We start from the raw sequence: 21,862 nt of genomic DNA, 5'->3' as shown, positions 1-21,862 counted from the left end.
TTCTCCCTGTAATTGGGCACATTGCATTACTCTCTCATGCTCAAGTCTTAAATATTCATATGCACTGATCCAGTGTTTGCATAATTTAGAAAAAAGTGGAAGATCCCAACATGGTTTCCTCAAATATGGGAAATTGATACTATTTTCACTAGAATTTTTCAATACACAAGATGATACCTTCACAGAGAGGAGGAAGATTGTGGTAACCAAAAGACCATGGGCCAGATTCTCAACTGTGCCCACAGAGACCAAGCACAGAGAACACGGAGGCCGTCTGGGTGCCTGTTTTGAGGGGATTAAAGGGCAGTGGAACCCTGAACTAAAAAATTACCCCAATCCTATGCTGCCCAGCCCCAGCATAAGTTTAAAGATGCTGAATTGCTCTCTAATTTATACCACTGGCATACGGTCCCTCAGTGGAGGATATGCTAGACTAGACCAAACGGCATGTATTTTCAATACCCTGGAACTGGCCACAAAGGTTTTATTTCCACAGATCTTACCCAGGATGCTTTGGCCTGCCAGTCCAGCTCTGAATAATTTCTTGCCTGGGTGGTTTGTTTCTCATTTGGTTCTGCTGTACGATGGTAGAGCAGAATCTTTACTGTGCTCTCAGCCATGCTTTGCCCACCTCTGTCCCCTCATCAGCCATGTGGGGCACAGACCCTCCATAGCCTCCCACAAGGGCCAGCCCTGAAGGAAGAGATTCACATTGGAGCCAGGCAGCAGAATAGCAGCTGGTGAGCGTGGAGCCTAAAATTTCACCTCCAGAGCACAGGACTGAGCTCTTCTGGGCACATCCCTCCAGTGGCTACGCCACCAGTAACCATGGCACAGATGCCTTTGTACTTCCCCCAGGGCAAAGCAACAGCTGGAGGAGCAACACTCAGAGCAGGGGTGGCCAAATTTTTTGGTCTGAGGGTCACATCGGGTTTCGGAAATTGTATAGAGGGCCAGTTAGGGGAGGCTGTGCCTCCCCAAACAGCCAGGCGTGGCTCAGCCTCTGCCCCCTATTCCCCTTCCCCTCCCCCGCCGCTTCTCACTCCCTGATGCCCCCCCACCGGGACCCCTGCCTCATCCACCCCCCCTTGCTCCGTGTCCCCTGAACACCCCCAGAACCCCCACCCTTACTGCCCCCTGATGCCCCATCCAACCCCTCCTCTCATTCCTGACTGCCCCCCCCGGGACCCCTGCCCCATCCAACCATCCCTTTTCCCTGACTGCCCCTGGAACCCCTACCGCTGGCTGCCCCCCGCCACTCCATCCAACCTCCCTTCCTTCCTGACTGCACCCCCAGGACTTCTGCACCCATTCAAACGCCCACCCATTCCCCGCCCTCTGAGCGCCCCAACCCCTAACGACACCCCCACCCCCGACCACCACCCCAAACTCCCCTGCCCTCTATCCAACCCCCCGCTCCCTGCCCCCTTACCGCGCTGCCTGGAGCACTGGTGGCTGGCGGCGTTACAGCTGCGCTGCCCAGCTGGAGCCAGCCATGCCACCGCGCCGCACAGAGCACCGGGTCAGGCCGGGCTCTGCAGCTGCGCTGCCCCAGGAGCTCGCAGCCCCACTGCCCAGAGCATTGTGCCGGCGGTGCAGTGAGCTGAGGCTGCGGAGGGAGGGGGAGCAGTGGGGGAGGGGCCGGGGGTGAGCCTCCTGGGCCTGGAGCTCAGGGGTCGGGCAGGAGGGTCCTGCGGGCCGGAAGTGGCCTGTAGTTTGCCCACCTCTGACTCAGAGCATTTGAGGGCTGGGAGCACTCTGACATCAGCACTGACCATTTTCCAGCTGAGTAAGGGTGTATCTAGACTGCATCAAGCTAGTGTGCTACAAATAGCAGTGTAGCAGCGGTGGCACGGGTGGCAACATGGGCTTTCTGCTGAAGTACAATCCTGTCCAAGATCCTTGGTACGTACTCAGGCTGCTATCACCTCCCACTGCCGGCGCCACTGTGGCTACATTACTATTTTTAGCACACTAGCTGGATCAAAGCTAGCACACGTACATCTGCTCAAGCTGGAAATCACACCTCCAGCTGCAGTGCAAACATCCCCTGTGGAGGGAGACTTGTGTGGTGGGAAGATTGGAGAGTAAACTGGCAATTCGCTGGGAGTTGTGGAGAACTGCACCTTTAAGAGCTCTGGCAAGAGCCAGTTGGAACTAGCTGCTGTGTCATGGAGAGACTCATGTTAGGCAATGCTGATCCATTAGACTTCGAACACTGATTGAAACAGGCCTTTGTTAGATGCCTTGGCTTGGAGTGCTCACTGAAGGACAGACTGGGGGTGGGGGGAGATTGGGGTAATGGAGAAGGGGTGATTTGGCCATTATCTTTGAAAACTCATGGTGATCGGGGGAGATCCTGGACGACTGGAAAAAGGCTAATGTAGTGCCCATCTTTAAAAAAGGGAAGAAGGAGGATCCTGGGAACTACAGGCCAGTCAGCCTCACCTCAGTCCCTGGAAAAATCATGAAGCAGGTCCTCAAGGAATCAATTCTGAAGCACTTAGAGGAGAGGAAAGTGATCAGGAACAGTCAGCATGGATTCACCAAGGGCAAGTCATGCCTGACTAATCTAACTGCCTTCTATGACGAGATAACTGGCTCTGTGGATGAGGGGAAAGCAGTGGACATGTTGTTCCTTGACTTTAGCAAAGCTCTCGACACGGTCTCCCACAGTATTCTTGCCAGTAAGTTAAAGAAGTATGGGCTGGATGAATGGACTATAAGGTGGATAGAAAGCTGGCTAGATTGTCAGGCTCAACGGGTAGTGATCAATGGCTCCATGTCTATCTAGTTGGTAGCTGGTATCAAGCGGAGTGCCCCAAGGGTCGGTCCTGGGGCCGGTTTTGTTCAATATCTTCATTAATGATCTGGAGGATGGTGTGGATTGCACCCTCGGCAAGTTCGCAGATGACACTAAACTGGGAGGAGAGGTAGATTTGCTGGAGGGTAGGGATAGGATACAGAGGGCCTGTCAAGGTTCCTTCCCCACTCTGAACTCTAGGGTACAGATGTGGGGACCTGCATGAAAACCTCCTAAGCTTACTTTTACCAGCTTAGGTTAAAACTTCCCCAAGGTACAAATTAATTTTACCCTTTGCCCTTGGATTTCCACTGCCACCACCAAACTTTATCTGGGTTTATTGGGAAACGTAGTTTGGACACGTCTTTCCCCCAAAAATCCTCCCAACCCTTGCACCCCACTTCCTGGGGAAGGTTTGGTAAAAATCCTCACCAATTTGCATAGGTGACCACAGACCCAAACCCTGGGATCTTAGAACAATGAAAAAGCATTCCGTTTTCTTACAAGAAGATTTTTAATAGAAGTAAAGGAATCACCTCTGTAAAATCAGGATGGTAGATACCTTACAGGGTAATTAGATTCAAAACATAGAGAATCCCTCTAGGCAAAACCTTAAGTTACAAAAAAGACACACAGACAGGAATAGTTATTCTATTCAGCACAATTCTTTTCTCAGCCATTTAAAGAAATCATAATCTAACACATACCTAGCTAGATTACTTACTAAAAGTTCTAAGACTCCATTCCTGTTCTGTCCCCGGCAAAAGCAGCATACAGACAGACACAGACCCTTTGTTTTTCTCCCTCCTCCCAGCTTTTGAAAGTTTCTTGTCTCCTCATTGGTCATTTTGGTCAGGTGCCAGCGAGGTTACCTTTAGCTTCTTAACCCTTTACAGGTGAGAGGATTTTTCCTCTGGCCAGGAGGGATTTTAAAGGGGTTTACCCTTCCCTTTATATTTATGACAGGGCTCTAGACAAATTAGAGGACTGGGCCAAAAGAAATCTGATGAGGTTCAACAAGGACGAGTGCAGAGTCCTGCACTTAGGACGAAGAATCCCATGTACCGCTACAGACTAGGGACCGAATGGCTAAGCAGCAGTTCTGCAGAAAAGGATCTAGGGGTTACAGTGGATGAGAAGCTGGATATGAGTCAACCGTGTGCCCTTGTTGCCAAGAAGACCAATGGCATTTTGGGCTGTATAAGTAGGGGCATTGCCAGCAGATCGAGGGACGTGATCGTTCCCCTCTATTCGACATTGGTGAGGCCTCATCTGGAGTACTGTGTCTAGTTTTGGGCCCCACACTACAAGAAGGATGTGGAAAAATTGGAAAACGTCCAGAGGAAAGCAACAAAAATGATTAGGGGACCAGAACACATGACTTATGAGGAGAGGCTGAGGGAACTGGGATTGTTTAGTCTGCGGAAGAGAAGAATGAGGGGGGATTTGATAGCTGCTTTCAACTACATGAAAGGGGGTTCCAAAGAGGATGGATCTAGACTGTTCTCAGTGGTAGCTGATGACAGAACAAGGAGTAATGGTCTCAAGTTGCAGTGGGGGAGGTTTAGGTTGGATATTAGGAAAAACTTTTTCACTAGGAGGGTGGTGAAGCACTGGAATGCGTTACCTAGGGGGGTGGTGGAATCTCCTTCCTTAGAAGATTTTAAGGTCAGGCTTGAGAAAGCCCTGGCTGGGATGATTTAGTTGGGGATTGGTCCCCTTTGTGGTATCCTAGTGTGCCCTGGAACCCCAAGCTCATGCGCCGGTATAAGGGGCACTGCCAGCCCCATGCCCTCTCAGTTCCTTCTTACCACCTGTGATGGTTGCTGGGATGTCTCCTGTGATTGCAAGCTTCCTAGTGTTATTTTCTATGAACTTTCTTGGACTCATTCTTGTTGTAAATAAGTTCAGTTAGCTGTAGTTGCTTAGTTAGCTAGGGTCCCATCTGGGACGTTGTCCCAGGGACAGGGCATACCCTGGTCCCCTGGTTTGAAACCATGTGCTTCCTGTCACAAGCCGATGCCAGTGAGTGATCCACATATGAGCTGCTTAAAGTGCCTCGGGGAAGCTCACATCAAATAAAAGTGCGGAATCTGCAAGGGCTTCAGGCCACACATACTTAAGGACAAGGTGGGATATTCGTTTGAAGGTCCTGTTAATGGAAGTGGCACTTCATAGGTCAGGTAGGGAGATGTTTGAATTTGATTATCTCTGTCCATCATTGATTGTACCCATAAAATTGGGTGCAAATGGAGGGGATTTACTATCACACAGATTTCTGTATCTGTTTGAGTGGAATATGCCATATAGAGAACACAGCATGCTGCATGTTGTAAGCATGAAGGGACTTCCTTCTGCTCCCTGGAAGGAAGGGAGCCTGTAATACAGCCTCTACTTTCTCCCTTCAGCTCTCTCACTGGCATTCCCCATTTTCACCCTTCCATGCTGAATAACAGATAGCTCTGTGGAGAAACTAGCCCTATTTTCATTTCATACACAGGATCTTCAGAACTATAGTGCAGAAGTCAGCCAAGCAATACTCTCTCAGTTGGAGAGATGTTGAGCCCAGTACTGTGTATTAGTAACTGTTTCCAAGAGCCCTGTGTGATGAAAGATGAACTAGCAGGAGGGCTCTGGTCCTTGGACAAAAGTGTTAAAAAACCCATTACGTCTCTTTTACTGCTTTTACTGACAAATGAAAGTACAGGAGCAGTAATCTCAGATGTCTGAAAGGATGCAGTTCCTGCTCCAGATTTAAAAAATAGTCTAGTTAATGACTAGCACATCTAGAGAAAGGCAGAAGGCTGAATGTGACCAGCGTGCTAGAATTACAGATGAGAACATCAGTACCCATGAATAATTTGCAAGTCGGTCTCTTGAAGGTAAATGAATCTTTGGCTCTTAGTCCTATGCCTTTCATCAATGTCCATTTTACCAAAACGATAGTATTGATAAAAGATGCTGGCTTGATAGACCTGGAGGGTAAAAATTTCTGGTTTTCTAGGGAACAGCGAGAGTCAAACAGTGGCAGTTCAAGCTTTCTCATTGCCTTGCCAATGTGATTCAGGTATGAGGTGGAGGAAATCCCTCTAGGAATGAGAGAGCAGCTGTGCTTCCATGTCCATTCACTCCTTGGCTGATTGGCTGAGAATGCTAACAAGGTGGCCAATTAAGAAGGATTTGCAAGATGCTTCTCCTGACCTCGCACTCTGCAAAACAGTCCTGAGACATGTCATTATATGCAGTTCAGAGATGGCATTGCTAGTTTATCTATTTGGATATGCTCAGTCTGAGGAGTGTTTTTTTCTACTTCGTGAGATTTTAGTAGTTCTTTTATGCTGTGCTATCACTGTATTTAAAAGGAACCCAGATAGGGCTACCATAAATTAAACATTTTGTGAAAAAATTACTGGTAAATGTTGTACCAAGTATATAATGTTTTCTTGTTTTTAAGTTTTACTAGCAAATTGAAATATCCACTGCACCTGCATGACCAGTGTTCTGATCCTCTCTTTAGTGAAGCCCTTTGAACTGATGATTAAGAACCCCAGATTAATTTAGCATCTTTTAATGAGCTATGTTTCAAAATATAAAACACTATGAGCTAATTTCAGACCTCCTGTGAGCAGTCACAATTCCATTACATGACCTATGTATTTAATACAAACTTTTTTGAAGGTGTCTTCGACCTATAGAAAAACTGCCACAAGGACAGTTACTTTACTTCTTGCTTTTAATTTAGAGGTTTGTAATTCAAATGTAACTTTTTCTCTGAGCTAAAACTTGGCATAAAAGAGGTCAGGTTGGGAGTGGATCTTTTTTTCAATAAAAATAATACAGACATTTTGAAACTAACATAATTTAATGGACAAATAATATGTATTTTAAAAATTAGGTAAATATGTACTTACACGATGCATCAAAACATACTTACACAAAGGAAACACAATTTACCATGTCAGCTCTGTGTGTTGTCTTTCCAAAAAGGAAGTGTAAGAGATATGATGGTTTAGGGAATTGGTAATACAAGGTGTACCTTACTGGACATACCTCAGATGTGTTGTGAGGCATGAGGCTGATAAGGAGTTGAGATTCTGATTTCACTTAAACCAAGGTAAATCATGAGTAACTCCACTGAAGTTAATAGTTTTACGTAAGTGTAAAACTGGTGTGAAATCAGAATCTGACCCAAGAATGCCTTCTGCTATATACTGGTCAAGCAGCCTCTGATGTGGCATGTCAATCTCTGACTAGGTTTTAAACACTACAAAGACAACTTGCAACATTAATAAGATACTATTTAAAATGATGACTTTGTTTTCTGCATTACTGTAGCAGAAGAAATAGCCCCTAGAAAAACAAAAGAAACTGCAACTTTTAAGACTGCATCACTTTGCAGTAAAATAAGTAGTGTCAAATTGTTTACAGAACCACTGAGTAGATAACAGGTGCTCTGTTAGCTTTTTGTCATAATACTTTAAGTGCCCCTCATGACCTGGCTGGGTGTAACACCTGGAAATAGTTCTCTGACTGGAAGTTAGACCAAAGTATAGTGCTCACCGGTTTATTAAGGCTTGGTCTACATTTAAAAGTTATGTTGGCATAGCTCTGCTGGTCAGGGGCATGAACAAACCACACCCCTGATCCGCATAGCTATGCTGACCTACCCCCCAGTGTAAATGCAGCTATGTTGGGGGAAGAGTGCTGCGGCCGATATAGCTGATATCATTGCAGGAGCAGGGGGTGTTTCTTTCTATTAGTTTGAGAATCCACAGCAGTTCTCAAACTGTGGGTTGGGACCCCAAAGTGGGTCGCACCCCCATTTTAATGGGGTTGCCAGGGCTGGCATTAGACTTGCTGGGGCCTGGGGCTGAAGGTGAAGCCTGAGCCTCACCACCAGGGGCCAAAGGCTTCACCTTGGGCAGCAGGGCTCAGGTTACAGGCCCCTCACCTGGGCCTGAAGCCCTGGGGTTTGGCTTTGCCTGCTCCCACCCACCTGGGGCAGGCTCAGGCTTCAGTCCCCCCTCCTGGGGTCGTGTAGTAATTTTTGTTGTCAGAAAAGGGTTGCAGTGCAATGAAGTTTGAGACTCTGTGTCCACGCTAGGGGGCTATGCCAGCATAACTATGCTGACATTGGCTCCGTAGAGTAGACATAGCCATACATATCTTTTCAGTGACAAGGGCCCAGCCATGCAACACTGGGAACTTGTGCCTGGCTGTGACATCATTAAAAAGACTCAGCCAGACAGTCCTTTATGGTGTTGAACTATCGGAGACAAATTTGAAAGCAGCCTCAGCTTTCTTTGCTAAAAAGAGAGGCCAAGGATTGAATGGGCACAGAATTACTCTCCTATCCCCACAGGTGGTCCCTCCAGAACAGACTTAATGCCCATTGAACTGCTGCTACAGTCCTGTGCTTTGCTGTGTGTAGAGAGGACTTCAGCCTTCGGGCAGCATTCATGAACAGTGAATATACTTTAAAAAAAATAAAAAATAGACTGCACAATGTATATTCTAAAAAGGGCATATGATTCACAATTAAATATAGCACAATGGTAATTAATTAAGAAATATTATGATCTCCCTTTTAGGATATGATATCTTATTTCAAAGAAAAAGAAAAAAAGTTCTCTTCTTTTTTCCAGATGTTTTTACAACAGCCAACAGTGTCCCTGAGCTTTAGCAACATACAGCAGCCAGATCCTCAGCACCTACAGCAGAGGTCAAGGGTCATTTCTCAGCAGCAGCTTATCCCCAGTCCTCAACTTCAAAGGCAAATTGCATCTTCCCAACCAGCAAACCAGCAAATATTAAGAGAGGCAAATGTGATATCAAGCCAGGTAAACGTATTATTTCATTACAAAGAAATGAATGTGGATACAAGCCACTGAAGTCATTATTGAAAGATCACAGATAATGACATCAGTATTGTAAATAGAAATGTGTGGCCTTTTTTATCTTTCCTTCTAAACAAAAGCTTCTTCCCACAGCTTTCTACTTTTACTTTAAGATCTGATTTTTTTTTTAAAGATATAAACCAGGAACATTATGCAGCCAGCTTGTTTCTGTTTTAAACAGGGGAATATGTGGAGACCTGTTTTTCTTTTATTGTTCATGAAAGGCGCCAGGTTGACAACCACAGAGACTGGCAGTATCTGCAACAGCAGGGCAACCTTTCCAGCCCCGAAAAAGTGCTTTAACCTTGTCCTGGTAGCTAGTTCGCTGAAACGCCCAGTCAGTCATGGCCTGAGACCATCAACACAGCCTATTTATGGCCAGTTATAATGGTGTATTGTTGATGTGTGGGGCTTGCCCATAAGGAACTGAACTGAAACCACCATCTTACAAGAGAAACAGAGTCCAGCCCAAAAAAATAAAATTAAACTGTATTAAAATTAAGATTTAATTAAATTAAAAAAATAATTTTAAACTAATTAAAATTAAACTCTAACTATTAGTAACTGAGAGCTGTGATTCTACAAGTCTGCTCACCATAGCTATCTTTCTGCGTTATTGCAGCACTTTCTCTCCATTTCTATTGTTTCTCTTCAGCATAATCCCAGCACAAACCCCTATTTCTGTTAACCTGCTACTGCTATTCGGTGAACACATTTACAACTTTACTTTCAAAGCAGTTGTATCTCTTAACCTCCCATGCCCCTGTGTTATAACAAGTCTATTAAAATAAAATGCTACCATGGTTTACAATCAAAAATAAATCAGGGTGGATAAAAATCAATGATTTTTTTTTAAATAAAAAAAATCAGATGTTTTTGATAAAATGCTTTTTGAGGAAAAAACCTACCTAAAGAGAGTTTTAATTAAGATACATTATAGCTCAAAAGCAGCAAAGAGTCCTGTGACACCTTATAGACTAACAGACGTATTGGAGCATAAGCTTTCATGGGTGAATACCCACTTCGTCAGACGTCAGACAGTGAAACTGTTTCCAGAAGTCTTGAGGTCTTTCTGAATGTAGCCTTCATTGATTTGAGATCTACCAAACCATTCTCTCACTAGAAGGGAAAACCTATAATGGCAGTAGGCCTTAAAAGAGACCCAGTTTGGAAATATTTTAATGAAGTTCCTTTACCTGTGGGTAAGACGGCCATGCTTGAAAAATGCAAACAAAGAAATGCAAGGCCTGGTTGCCCGAATGAAACAACATCATGAGAAGTGTTCCTTCTCAAGAGGAAGCTGCACTGAAGATGATGAAAGGAACATGTCTGAATATGCAGGATCTTCAGGTTGGTAAATGTTTTTATTTCATACTTCTTTCTTATGGACTGCCTGTCTTCCTTCTGGACTATTCTTGAATTCTCATGTTTGAGCAAAAAATATAGTTGTTATTCTATGGTACTATTTTAGATGCAGTTGTGATAAAAAAAATAAAATAGCTGAAATAGGCAGATCTTCCTTTCACGATTTCACCTTTAAAGTAATACTGAATGTCAGTGAATGCAATGAGTAATACTGAATGAGCAGTATGGTAATAATAATTAAATAACTGCATTGACTTATTTTGTTTAGGAGAATCCATCCTCAACATTCTGAAGCAGGATTCTGAAGAGTATCCACCTTCAAGATCACCATCATTTTCTGTAGTTTCAGAGTTATCTGCCAGTGATAGTGTTTCAATTACATCATGTGTGTCACATAGCCACAGTATATCACCTGTAGCAAAAAGAAAAAAATATCTCCATCATCCAGAAACAACCATAGATACGTTTGTGATAAGAACCAGCAGATTACAAAAAGAGGTAATTGATGAAAAAATTGCCCAGTTTGCTTATGCAGCAAACCCTCCTTTCCGTATGACTGAGAACCCATGCTTCATTAACTTGGTTCAGTCATTAAGACCAAGATACAGTCCACCCAACAGAGAAGATGTCGCAGGCAAATTGCTGGATAAAGTGTATGAAAGAGAAATTGAGAAGTGTGCAAAAGGTCTTAGAGGGTGAAATTGTTAACCTGAGTCTTGATGGGTGGAGCAGTGTCCACAATGATCCTCTTGCATGTGTTTGTGTGACAACAGAAGACGGGAATGTCTTCCTTACAGAAACAATTGATACATCAGGAAATGCACAGAAAGCAGAATACTTACAAGAAGTAGCAGTAAAAGTGATAACAAACTGAAAAAAACCTCAAATGTCTAAGTCACAGACAATGCTACCAATGTATCCAAGATGAGAAGAAATTATTTAGAAGAGAGTGAAGAGAGTCCCAAGCTAATAACGTAGGGTTGCAGTGCTCATTTGATGCACCTCCTAGCCAAAGACTTCAGTGTTCCAGAAATAAAGGGTAATGTTATTGAAACTGCAAAATCCTGCCCAAACCACCACTTTGCAGTAGCTGCTCTGAAAAAAGTGGGAGGAACCAAGCTAACTCTCCCTCAAGACGTGCAATGGAACTCAGCAGTGGGCTGTTTTGAGCACTGTATCAAGAACTGGCCTAATTCGATGACAGTTTGTGAACAAAATTGTGAAAAAAGAGATGGCACTCTCACAGCCACAGTTCTCAACACTGGGCTTAAGGGAAATGTTGAACACATGCTGAGCACCCTGAAGCCTATTTCTGTAGCCTTGAACAAAATGCAGGGAAATAGCTGTTTTATTGCGGACGCTGTTGAAAGTTGGAAGGAACTGAGTGAGAGCTTAAAAAGCGAAATATGCAATGACAGAGTTAAATTACAAGCATTAAAAAAACAAATGGAACACGCACGATCTCCAGCTCATTTTCTGGCAAATAGTCTCAATATTTGGGACCAGGGTCAAACCTTAACTGCTGAAGAAGAGGAGTTGGCTATGACATGGACATCCAGCAATCATCCTTCCATAATGCCAACTATAATAAACTTCAGAGCTAAGGGTGAACCATTCAAGAAATATATGTTTGCTGATGATATTTTTAAGAAAGTCACACAAGTGAACTGGTGGAAGTCACTTAAGTACTTGGATTCAGAGACTGTTGAAGTGATAATCTCACTTTTAACAGCAGTAGCTTCTTCTGCCGCTGTAGGAAGAATATTTTCTTCCTTTGGACTAATTCATTCCAAATTGAGAAATCGTTTGGGACCTGAAAAAGCAGGAAAGCTTGTTTTTCTTTTCCAGATTATGAACAAACAGGAAAATTGAAGGTGAAGATGACTGAGTTAGCTGCAGAAGCCAATATTTTAAGTTTCTCATGTTGACCTGGCTGACACAGTTGATTTAATTTTTTTTTGTATTTTATTTAACCATTTTAGTTAAAAACAATTTTAAGAAAAACAAACCTGATTTTAAAAAACGTGAATGTTTAACTAAATTCAAAAATGCATATTCTTGTTTTGTTAAAATATTATATTTGCTGTTGAAGAAAAAAATCCAGAATGCATAACGTTGTTTTTTAGTTAAATAAAACAATTTAAATGTCTGTCTGTTGGTGTTCTCCTCCTAGAAGATCCTCCAAATATTAATGATTAACCTGTTGAATTGGAGATAGTTCACCTCTCAATGACTCCATAAATACCTGCTTCGATTACCTTTGGTAAATGAAATAACCAAACAATCATTCATTTTCTGATATAGCTGTAAAACTAATCTGAAAAGTTTTCAAAATAAATCACTTTAAAAATGTATAGTATGTACCTTCTAAAAATGAAACCTACATCTATCTCTGAGTTGTGAAGAATATGTATTAAGGTTATAACAACCAATAAGAATGCACTTTTATGTAGAAATCCATGATTAAATTGAGTCTTCCTGACTAATGATTTAAATCAATTTGATTTAAATCCGTTCCACCCTGAAAAAAATCCTTCTGTACATAGTAAGGTTCATTCCCATCACAGGGCTTTAATGACAATGGTGATCCCTTCTAATTTTGCTTTGGTGTTGTCTTGGGGGTTTCTGTGTTTCCAGAACCGGTTCTTAGAATTACGGGGCCTGCTTTGTTGAATCAGTACTCTGATTTCAGAGTCAAATACTCTGAAAAGTCTGTAAAATAAAACATGGTGAAATAGTTGTGGTGCATATGTGAGGGTAATTGTGACGTTCCCCTCTGGTGTTGCCTGGACCAGTGATCTGCTAGGCCTCTCCAATCCTTGACTCTGGGAGCCAGCCTTACCCTGCCCTGCTGTGAGAATCCCCACTCCTGGGCTGTTCACGCACAGCATCTGGCATGTAAGCTGCTCCCAGCTACTTGCAAGCGAATGACACGAGCCAATATCTCCGGTCCCAGAAACAACCCTAGGAACTCCCGTCTTGCAGTGTCCAGTTATACTCATTGGACGCTATAAGCTTATATAAGTTTGTCAATTTAACAAAGAAATTGATATGTACCAGGCTTGTTCTCCCAAGGGGAGTCTCTGACACACTGCAAACCAAATGCACCCTTCAGGTAGAATAAACAAACAGATTTATTAACTATAAAGGTAGATTTAAGTGATTATAAGTCAAAGCATAACAAGTCAGATTTGGTCAAATGAAATAAAAGCAAAACGCATTCTAAGCTGATCTTAACACTTTCAGTGTCCTTACAAACTTAGATGCTTCTCACCACAGGGTTTTGTGGTGCCTCAGGGTCTGGCAAGATAGGCGTTCAGGGGGATCCTGCACATTGGCTGGCCCTTTGTGGGGCAGTCTCCCAACCCCAGGACTGTACATATGTAGGAAATCCAGCATCCCTTTTGGGATTAGCCTGTATTTCCTACTCCCAGCACTGAGTCCTTCCCTGCCCCCTAGAGGGCTGTGATCTGTGCTCTCTGGGCTAGGTGTGTTTACCCTTTGATCAGATTCACTTTTTCCCAGCAGCTTTCCCATAACTGCTCTCTGTGTTTCACCAGCCTGGGGGAGAACACCCCCTTCTCTGTCAGTTGGGTCATTTGCGTTCTCACAAACTACCACCTGGCAATTTCCTGGTCTCAACTCCTCTGCTATTACAGACGTTGGAGCGGCATCTTGATGTAAAGAGACACAGTTACTTTCCAAAAACTTATCAGGAATAGCATCCTGATTAACTGGGACCTGGTTTGGGGTACCCTCTGCCACCCCTTTCTCTGTCCTTGAGAAGTCAGCTGTGTGACTGCTCCCCTCCAGGAGGTCAGTTACACAGTTCCTTCTCAAAACCTGGATCACAGGCTGAGTGCCTGGGTGCACAGATGCTGACCCAGCCATCCTCCTATGCTTGTGTCACGTGATCACAGTAAGTGATTTTTAAGTCTTTCTCCAAAAACTGGTCAGGGATTACTTACCTTTCCTTGTCTACTTTCACTGTCTTTCCTGTCCTCACTCTGTACACTTGTTCTCAGACCCCAGTTTGCCCCCAGACTTCCAGGAAAACTACTGTAACGTACCAGATCAGGACATGTCAGTCATTCACTTCTCCTGCCCAAACAGCCCTTTCTATTCTGAAGTTCAATCAGAGTATATCACAAGGGTACCTCCTATGACACACTGTAGGTTTTGCTCATATATCCCCTGCCATAATAAAAATCGTGAGTGAGAGAGAGAGAGTGTGTGTGTGTGTGTTTTAAAAATTGTGGTCTCGGATCAGAAATCAATGAGAAGTGCACAAGTAACACAGAACACCAGTCACTCATCCAGCAGCTTAGCTTCACAATTTACCAATTCCGTTGTGCTCCCACAGGCTGTGAACATGGCTCCATCTGCTGTTATAGCACAGGATAGCAACCAGTGTCATGCTAGTCCAGATTTCAGCCAGGACCGACAACTGAGGTAAATGATTTTTAATAAATTAATCATTTCTGCCCTGACAAAAAGGCTATCCATTTATCATTTTACTACATGATAAATGAGGATTCTGAACACTAAGGAGGGTGAGGTATGTTAACAAGTCATGGAGTGAAAGGTACTAGAACCGTATGTTCGCTGACCCAGGGGGTCCGCAGACTATGTCTAAAGGGTCCGCGAAAGGTTGTCGTTACCACAGAACAGTGGTTTGCAACTTGTGGTCCGTGGACCGTAGGGGGTCTGTGGACTATGTCCAAGATTTCCAAAGGGGTCCGCACCTCCATTCAAAACTTTTAGGGGTTCAATGAAAAAACACTGAAAATCACTGCACTAGAATGAAAATACATATGCTTTGAAAGAAAAATGGGTTAAAAATCAATAGATCACCTAGAACTAGATTGTGACTTGGAATACATGTTCATGCAGTAATGTTAGTTCTCTTTTCCATGTGGAAGACTGTTGCTCAGCCAGCCTATTCAGCCAATGATGCCTGGTTCCTGTAATTCAAGACTCACTTCAGATATCAGCGTGGCTGGACGCCAGGCTAAGTATGTTACTTGTGAAAAATAAAACACTGAAGTGACTTTTGAGAGCACATGGCCTTTTAGAATGAGATCTGCCAGTACTAGTAAACATCAGTAGTGCATTACTGTTCTGATTCTCTTTGAGTAAGAGGCTTCTAGGGTTAATCTTACCCTTTCTGGTCGGTTCAGTGTCTAAAATTACTATTGTGAGAAATAGAATGTGCTAGTGGGATTTTAGCAAGCCAAGAATATGGACCTCTCTCTCTCACATTTAGTACTTGTCCCACTGCTGAGTTTCTGATCCACCAAAATGGAAATATATTAAATATCTGAGCTCAGCTTCAGTACTGACCCACCTTGAATTGCTAGGGCCTGATTCTTCTCTCACTCTTGTCTGACATCAGTTTAACCACATTGACATCAGTGGAGTTACTCCTGATTTACCCAAGTGCAAGTGAGAGAAGAACCAGGTGCCCACATCTCGGTGCTACATGAGAATCTGCTAAATGAACCAAATTAATTTTCGTTCCTTTCAAACCAAAGAGGGAAACATAGTCGTGCTCAATTTCTCATTCACAGTCTTGTCCCTGGTCTTCATCTCTTCCCCCTCCCATTCCCTCCCCCGACCTTGTTCTGGAGGGTTTATAATCTGTACCAGGCCCAGATGTGGCTCACAACTGAACCCTATGTTAATCGGAGATCTCAGGAAACCTAAAAAGATGCAGGATTTTAGGCTGATAATTCATTAGCTGGCTTTCTTCCCTCTGAGTCAGTAATTAACCAGTTCCTCAACATATTGTTCAGGGAAACGTGCAGCTGGAGGTGGTGTCTTTCAGATGGGGTTTGAAATTGAGGTCCCTATCGTTAAAGTTCCAGTGACACTATTTTAAGGATAAGGATTTTAGCCCTAGTACCCTGACATAACATCTGAGTTTTCAACAGTTTATTCTTGATTTTTTTTAAATAGATATTCTCAAAACCAACAATTGTTTCAAAGTCTGGAGCTGCAGACTTCCAGCAGCAGTTCACCTATAGTGCTGATGGGACAAGCAGTGTTACATCCAGGGTTTTCTGCATCACAGCCTTCTCAGCCGTCGTCTCTGCAACCTCTGCAACTCCAGCAACAGCAGCAGCATTGCTACCTTCAGGTGGGCTAGAACAGAAAGGCCAATATACAGTTTGTATCTGTCCATAATATGCAAAGCAGGAAAGCACTTAAGATCTTTAGATGGCGGAACAAATGGGGTCTGACCATGCTCTCACCAAAGTCAGTGGAAGTTTTGCCATAAACGTCATTGGGAACATGACTGGGCATGTGCTACATAGATTTCTCTACTGAAGATGTTAAATTTTGCAAATGTCATAGAAATTGAATAAGGACCTGGAAATGTTATGTGAACCTTTCAAACACACCAATTAAGCATTAAGGTAAGTCAAAATATTAAAAAAAAAAATACCAATACTGTAAATTGGAAAATTAATACGACAAACCCAAATGTACTTAAATCACAGTCAGAAAATTGTCATCATGGGCTTACACTTTAGTGTTTCATTGATTCTGTAGTAAATTTCCTCAGTTTACAAGTCAAAAGATGATTTTTCTAACTGCCAGTACCACAAATTTGAAATGAGATCTGAAAATCCAGCTTTTTTTTTATATATACTGTCTTTTACATCATCACATTCTGCATGAAAGTTTCTGAAGGTGGAACTTAGGTGATAGTGCTGTTGCTGATGTGCTAAGCCAAAACAGAATCCAGCTACCATAGTTGTATTGGTGCTACAGGGCTAATGGGAATAAAAACTTGTGGCAATAAAGTAAGAAAATATGAGTTAAAGCAGAAGCAGATATGATGAATAGGAAGGTGTTACTTTTAACATAGTCACATTTTTATCATAACAGCACATTAAGTAAAAAGACAAGATTTAGCTTGGAAAAGGTTGGATTTAAGTGCTGGTATAATCAATGTATTTGTCCCATATAATTTTAACAATTTTAAAAGACTTTAAATATGTAGGGCCAAATTTTACTCTCAGGTCCACCTCTTACTGAAGTCTTCAGAAAAATGTTGCCTGAAACGGGTAAACTGCAAGAGAAGGGAAAAGAGGCACAATGGAGCCTATAGGCCAAATTCTGCACTCTGCTCACGTCTACAACTTCCACTGAGTTGAGTGCAACCCTGGAAATGACTGTATATGAAACATCAGCTCACTTTATTTAATAGTTTTAGATGCATGTCAGGCAAAGGACTTCAACAGTGGTGAGGAACAGAACGTTATACAATGATTAGAGAGGGGACTAGGTATCAGGATTCCGGGGTTCTATTCCTAACTCTGCCGTTGTCTCTCTGTGTGACTTGGGCAAACTGTTTAATTGCTGTCCATCTGCAAAATGGGCCTGAGGATACTTTACTGTACAGGAGTGTTGTATGTAGTAATTAATGTTTGTAAAATGCTCACAAATCCTGAAAGATGATATGGAAGAGCAAAGCATTATAGTTATTATTAAATAAGTCATCACAGAACAAAGAACTACCCATTTCAGGAATATATATACTGGTATTCCAGCTGGGTTGGACTGGAAATGGGTTGATCAGAGACTGAGGCCAAAAGCCAATTTCTAAATCTAATATGCCCTCCAAAGGATTTCATCTTGTTTCATGGACTCTAACAGCTCCTGTGCTGTGCTCTTTATGCTTTTTTTCCGGCCCTGGATAAAGACTCCCTGAATAGCTCTTCTTCTCTCACAGTAATCCCTATTTAAATAAATAAACCACTTTTTTTTTTAACCCATATTTCCCCCTCAAGGAGCAAGGAGTGTGAATTGGGGCAGATTGCCTGAAAGAACCAGGTGATATGAACCAGCTAATTGGTTTATTCTTTGGAATGAAGACAACCCATATTGAAGTCAACAGGAGTCTTCCTTTTAACTTCAGATGGATTGGGCCTGTAAAGCCTGATCCCAAACCCAATGAAGTCGATGGCAAAATTCCACTGATTTCAAAAATCTTGGAATTAAACCTATATTATAGACTGAAACTGATGGAAAAGCCACTTCTGTGCTATCAGACAGATCCTAGTCCCGTTTAAGTCAATTTTAGAACTCCCATTGACTTCAGTGGTGCAGGATCAGGCCCTATTACCTACGCTAACAATACCAGGTACACAGCCTCTGAAATATTTAGCCTAAGAATAAGGCTGCAAACTCATAATTTTCTAAAATACCCTTCACATTAGTAAGAACTTTTGTATCAAATCACGCAAATTAATTTTCTTTTATCTGTAGGTGCAGACACCAAGTTCTTTACACAGTGAGCAACCAGATTCTTTGCTCCTGCCGTCCTACTCACAACAGCAAGGAAATATAGGATACCATCATACACAGCAGCAGCCACTTGCTTCAAGAAGAACCAATAGCTTGTCAGAATCATCAAATATACCATAGTCACTATGATAGAGTCCCACACCAGCACAATCAATGCACGATTAGCTATAACCAATAGACGCGTGGGGCAGGAGAGAAGAAATTACTTTGAACCTACAATTTTGACTTTTGCACATGCATTCATTTCAAAGCTCCATGGCAGTAGCAGGCCACAGAGTGTGGACTGCAGCAGACAGTGCCACAGAAAAGGAGTTGGATTCAGTTTGCACTGTTTCATGACAATATTATGTATCATCAGGCTGAGTAAAATAAACACGAATGCTATCTTGTGCAAACTCCATCACTGATTGCTGTGCGGCAGGAGAACATTCTTGTTGGTCCATCATTCTGAGAGCACTCTGATTCCTAAAGACTGTGGACAGACACATGAGGTACTTGGCCTACACTGTTTCAGTTCATCTTTTGTGTAAGAAAAGCAATGGAACAAAAATCTATAGAGCAGAGAACAAGAGATTATTTTTATTATGATTATTATTGTTGTTTTGCACAACTGCACAGAAGATATAACCTAGGCACTTTCTATAAAGAGAGGTTTGTTTCATTATTCTGGTGGCCAAACTGGTACATCCAATTAAACAGAAAGCCCAGTCACAGTTAAAAATGCTACACAATCCATACCCCTTGATTAAAGCAGTTTACCTTACCTGCTCTTTTTGATTAAAAACAAAAAACACTGGACTGTTTCCTGTTTACTCTGTGAATTGTGACTGCAAAGGAGAACTAAAAATATAAGCACAAACATGCAGCTGTATTGTTCCAGAATTCTAGTAGACTCTTTGATAATATAGAGTGGGTCCTTTTACAAAATGAACAGCCCACTTACAGATGGTCATAGCAACAAGTATCTGAAAAATATGCACTGTGTTTTGGCCCAATGACTAGGGATGCTGCAAATTATCACATATCTTTTTCATGATAACATTTGAATTTTCCTTTAAAAAATGCACTTTTCGCTTTTTTGTATGTTTTATGTTTCTAAGAAAGATTTTATGTAATTATAAAATAAAAAGTAGTGTATTGTACAGCTGTTGTAATAATGACCTATTTCTATATAAAATAAAATTATATGGAATTATGTGGAAATTATTTTGTATATGAAATATTAATTCATTTCACAAGTATAAAGTTTTTTGTGCTTTTTATTAATTTATTTTGTGAGTGAATATTTAGTAATAAATTAATGAATTAGTAACATTTTTGTGAAGGGAGCTACTGTCTCATGCTATATACATCCTCAAATTATTTTTTTCTTTCCATTTAATAATGCACATTTGTATTTGCTCTGGAGCATAATAAAGTAGCTGGAAAGCTTTACTACAGAATTTACACACATTCTCCTTCCTATGGCTGTTTAACTATGTAACTCAATTTAGACTTGAAAGTCTCACTGTAACCTTACAAAATGTTTGATGTTTGTTTCCAAAAAAACCCTATTCTGACAGCTGTTCCTCTCCTTGTTTCATCAAAGGTAACAAGAATATACTGCTTTAGGGAGCCCCAAAAGACAACATTAAACTTGTACCTATAGGTAACTAGTTCCTCATTGGGAAATATCATTTCACTTAAAATTCTCAAGACACTATGGGGCAGAGCCTTGGGGTAGGAGACGAAAAGGTAGCTTAAAGCTTTGTTAGGGCTTTCTTGATTCTGGAGACAGCTAGAGACTGTTTTGCCTCTGCCATAAATTAGAGCAGCTCGAGGGCTGCCCTAACCCAGAGGTTCTCAAATTGGGGGGAGGGGGCAGAATGTATTTGGAGGGGCAGTGGGCATGAGAAGCTTTAGGGGAAAAAAAATCTTACTGTGCACATTCAGAGCTGGGCAGATGGAGAGCAGTGGCTGCTGGTCAGGCACCTGGAGGTGGCGGGGAGGGATAAAATGCTACAGCTACAAAGGGCGGGAGGGGAGGGGATAGCGGCTATCAAATATGTTTGAGAACCCCTGCTCTAAGTTATGTTAGCTACAACTGAAGCCGGGGGGCTGCTGCACTGGCAGGGATTACCAGAATGCAAGGTGCTCTGGCCATGCTCCCTTCCTTCTTTGACTCCAGATCAACTGCGCTGATGGGCTGATGAAGTCTTTCCACTTTCTGTCTTGACCCAGCTTCACGGCTTAATTCATCGTTAATCATTTTTTGTTTTGTTTGTCACAGTGTCTATCCAATGCATCCTTAGTCTTTCATCACAACTGTCTTCTTTAAATCTTCTGTAACAGCGTTATTTCTTGTCCTAGCCATTTTCTTATCACATCTTATTTTTTTAATTTGCTGTAGTCTTAACCATAGGTGCTGGAATGAGGGGTGCTGCCACACCCTCTGCCTAGAAGTGGTTTCCGTTACATACAGGTTTCAGAGTAACAGCCGTGTTAGTCTGTATTCGCAAAAAGAAAAGGAGGACTTGTGGCACCTTAGAGACTAACCAATTTATTAGAGCATAAGCTTTCGTGAGCTACAGCTCACTTCCTCAGATGCATATCGTGGAAACTGCAGCAGGCTTTATATATACACAGAGAATATGAAACTATTACCAGCAGGACAGTGGGGTGGGAATAGGTATTGTTTCATATTCTCTGTGTATATATAAAGCCTGCTGCAGTTTCCACGATATGCATCTGAGGAAGTGAGCTGTAGCTCACGAAAGCTTATGCTCTAATAAATTGGTTAGTCTCTAAGGTGCCACAAGTCCTCCTTTTCTTGTTACATACAGGGTTTACAATTTGGTTCAGTGGCTCTCAGCACCCCCAGTATAAAAATTGTTCCAGCACCCCGGTCTTAAAACTCCCAATATTCCCCTCAACCACTTCATTTCTGCAGTCAATAATCTTATGTTTGACTGAAGCCTATAACCAGGGGCAAAACCCAGTAGTTTACAGGAGGAAACAATAAACTCGCCATGCTTGATTTCCACTTAACTGTTATACAGGAATATGATACTCATAAGAATAGATTGAGGGCCACTGTCCATCCTTTCTCAAATGCTATTGGTCTCACTTCTACATACCCCAGCCCCATTTTGAATTGTAACATGCTATGCCAATTTACTCCTTTAGGGCAGTCCCACTGTATTGGGTTATTACTGAAAGAATGCGACACTACACTGGGCTATTATTATTGTTGGGTCATCATGCTGAGCTGTTTTATTGTTTTAGAGTTGTAGAGCTGATATTAGACAGCACTCAGGCTGTGCTATGTTCACTATAGGACAGTGATGCTGTGTTGGGCTTATTACTGCGGGTTGATTTATTGCTCACAGCTAGGCTGAGGTAAGCTATAGTCTCTAACAGACAGCTGTACTATTCTCAGAGTGCTGCAGCGCAGTGTTGTTATTGTAGGGCTGCTGAGCAAGTGAACTGGGTTATTGTAGAG

General features: G+C 42.3%; 1 protein-coding gene across 1 annotated transcript in view; it reads left to right on the top strand.

Moving 5' to 3' along the window:
* The window catches only part of NPAS2 (neuronal PAS domain protein 2), a 204,606-nt gene extending 185,070 nt beyond the window's left edge, over nucleotides 1-19,536 (top strand). Inside the window, exons 17-21 of the mRNA XM_073352007.1 lie at nucleotides 8,449-8,643; nucleotides 14,429-14,517; nucleotides 14,988-15,080; nucleotides 16,024-16,204; nucleotides 18,343-19,536. Of these exons, the coding sequence (XP_073208108.1) occupies nucleotides 8,449-8,643; nucleotides 14,429-14,517; nucleotides 14,988-15,080; nucleotides 16,024-16,204; nucleotides 18,343-18,501 (717 nt within the window). The 3' untranslated portion in view covers nucleotides 18,502-19,536. The remainder of the gene's footprint in view (nucleotides 1-8,448; nucleotides 8,644-14,428; nucleotides 14,518-14,987; nucleotides 15,081-16,023; nucleotides 16,205-18,342) is intronic.
* Nucleotides 19,537-21,862: the final 2,326 nt, after the last annotated feature.

Source organism: Lepidochelys kempii, chromosome 1, assembly GCF_965140265.1.
Source record: "Lepidochelys kempii isolate rLepKem1 chromosome 1, rLepKem1.hap2, whole genome shotgun sequence".
NCBI lineage: Eukaryota > Metazoa > Chordata > Testudines > Cheloniidae > Lepidochelys > Lepidochelys kempii.
Note: the sequence above shows the minus strand (reverse complement) of the source record. Positions and strands in the feature narration are given on the sequence as shown.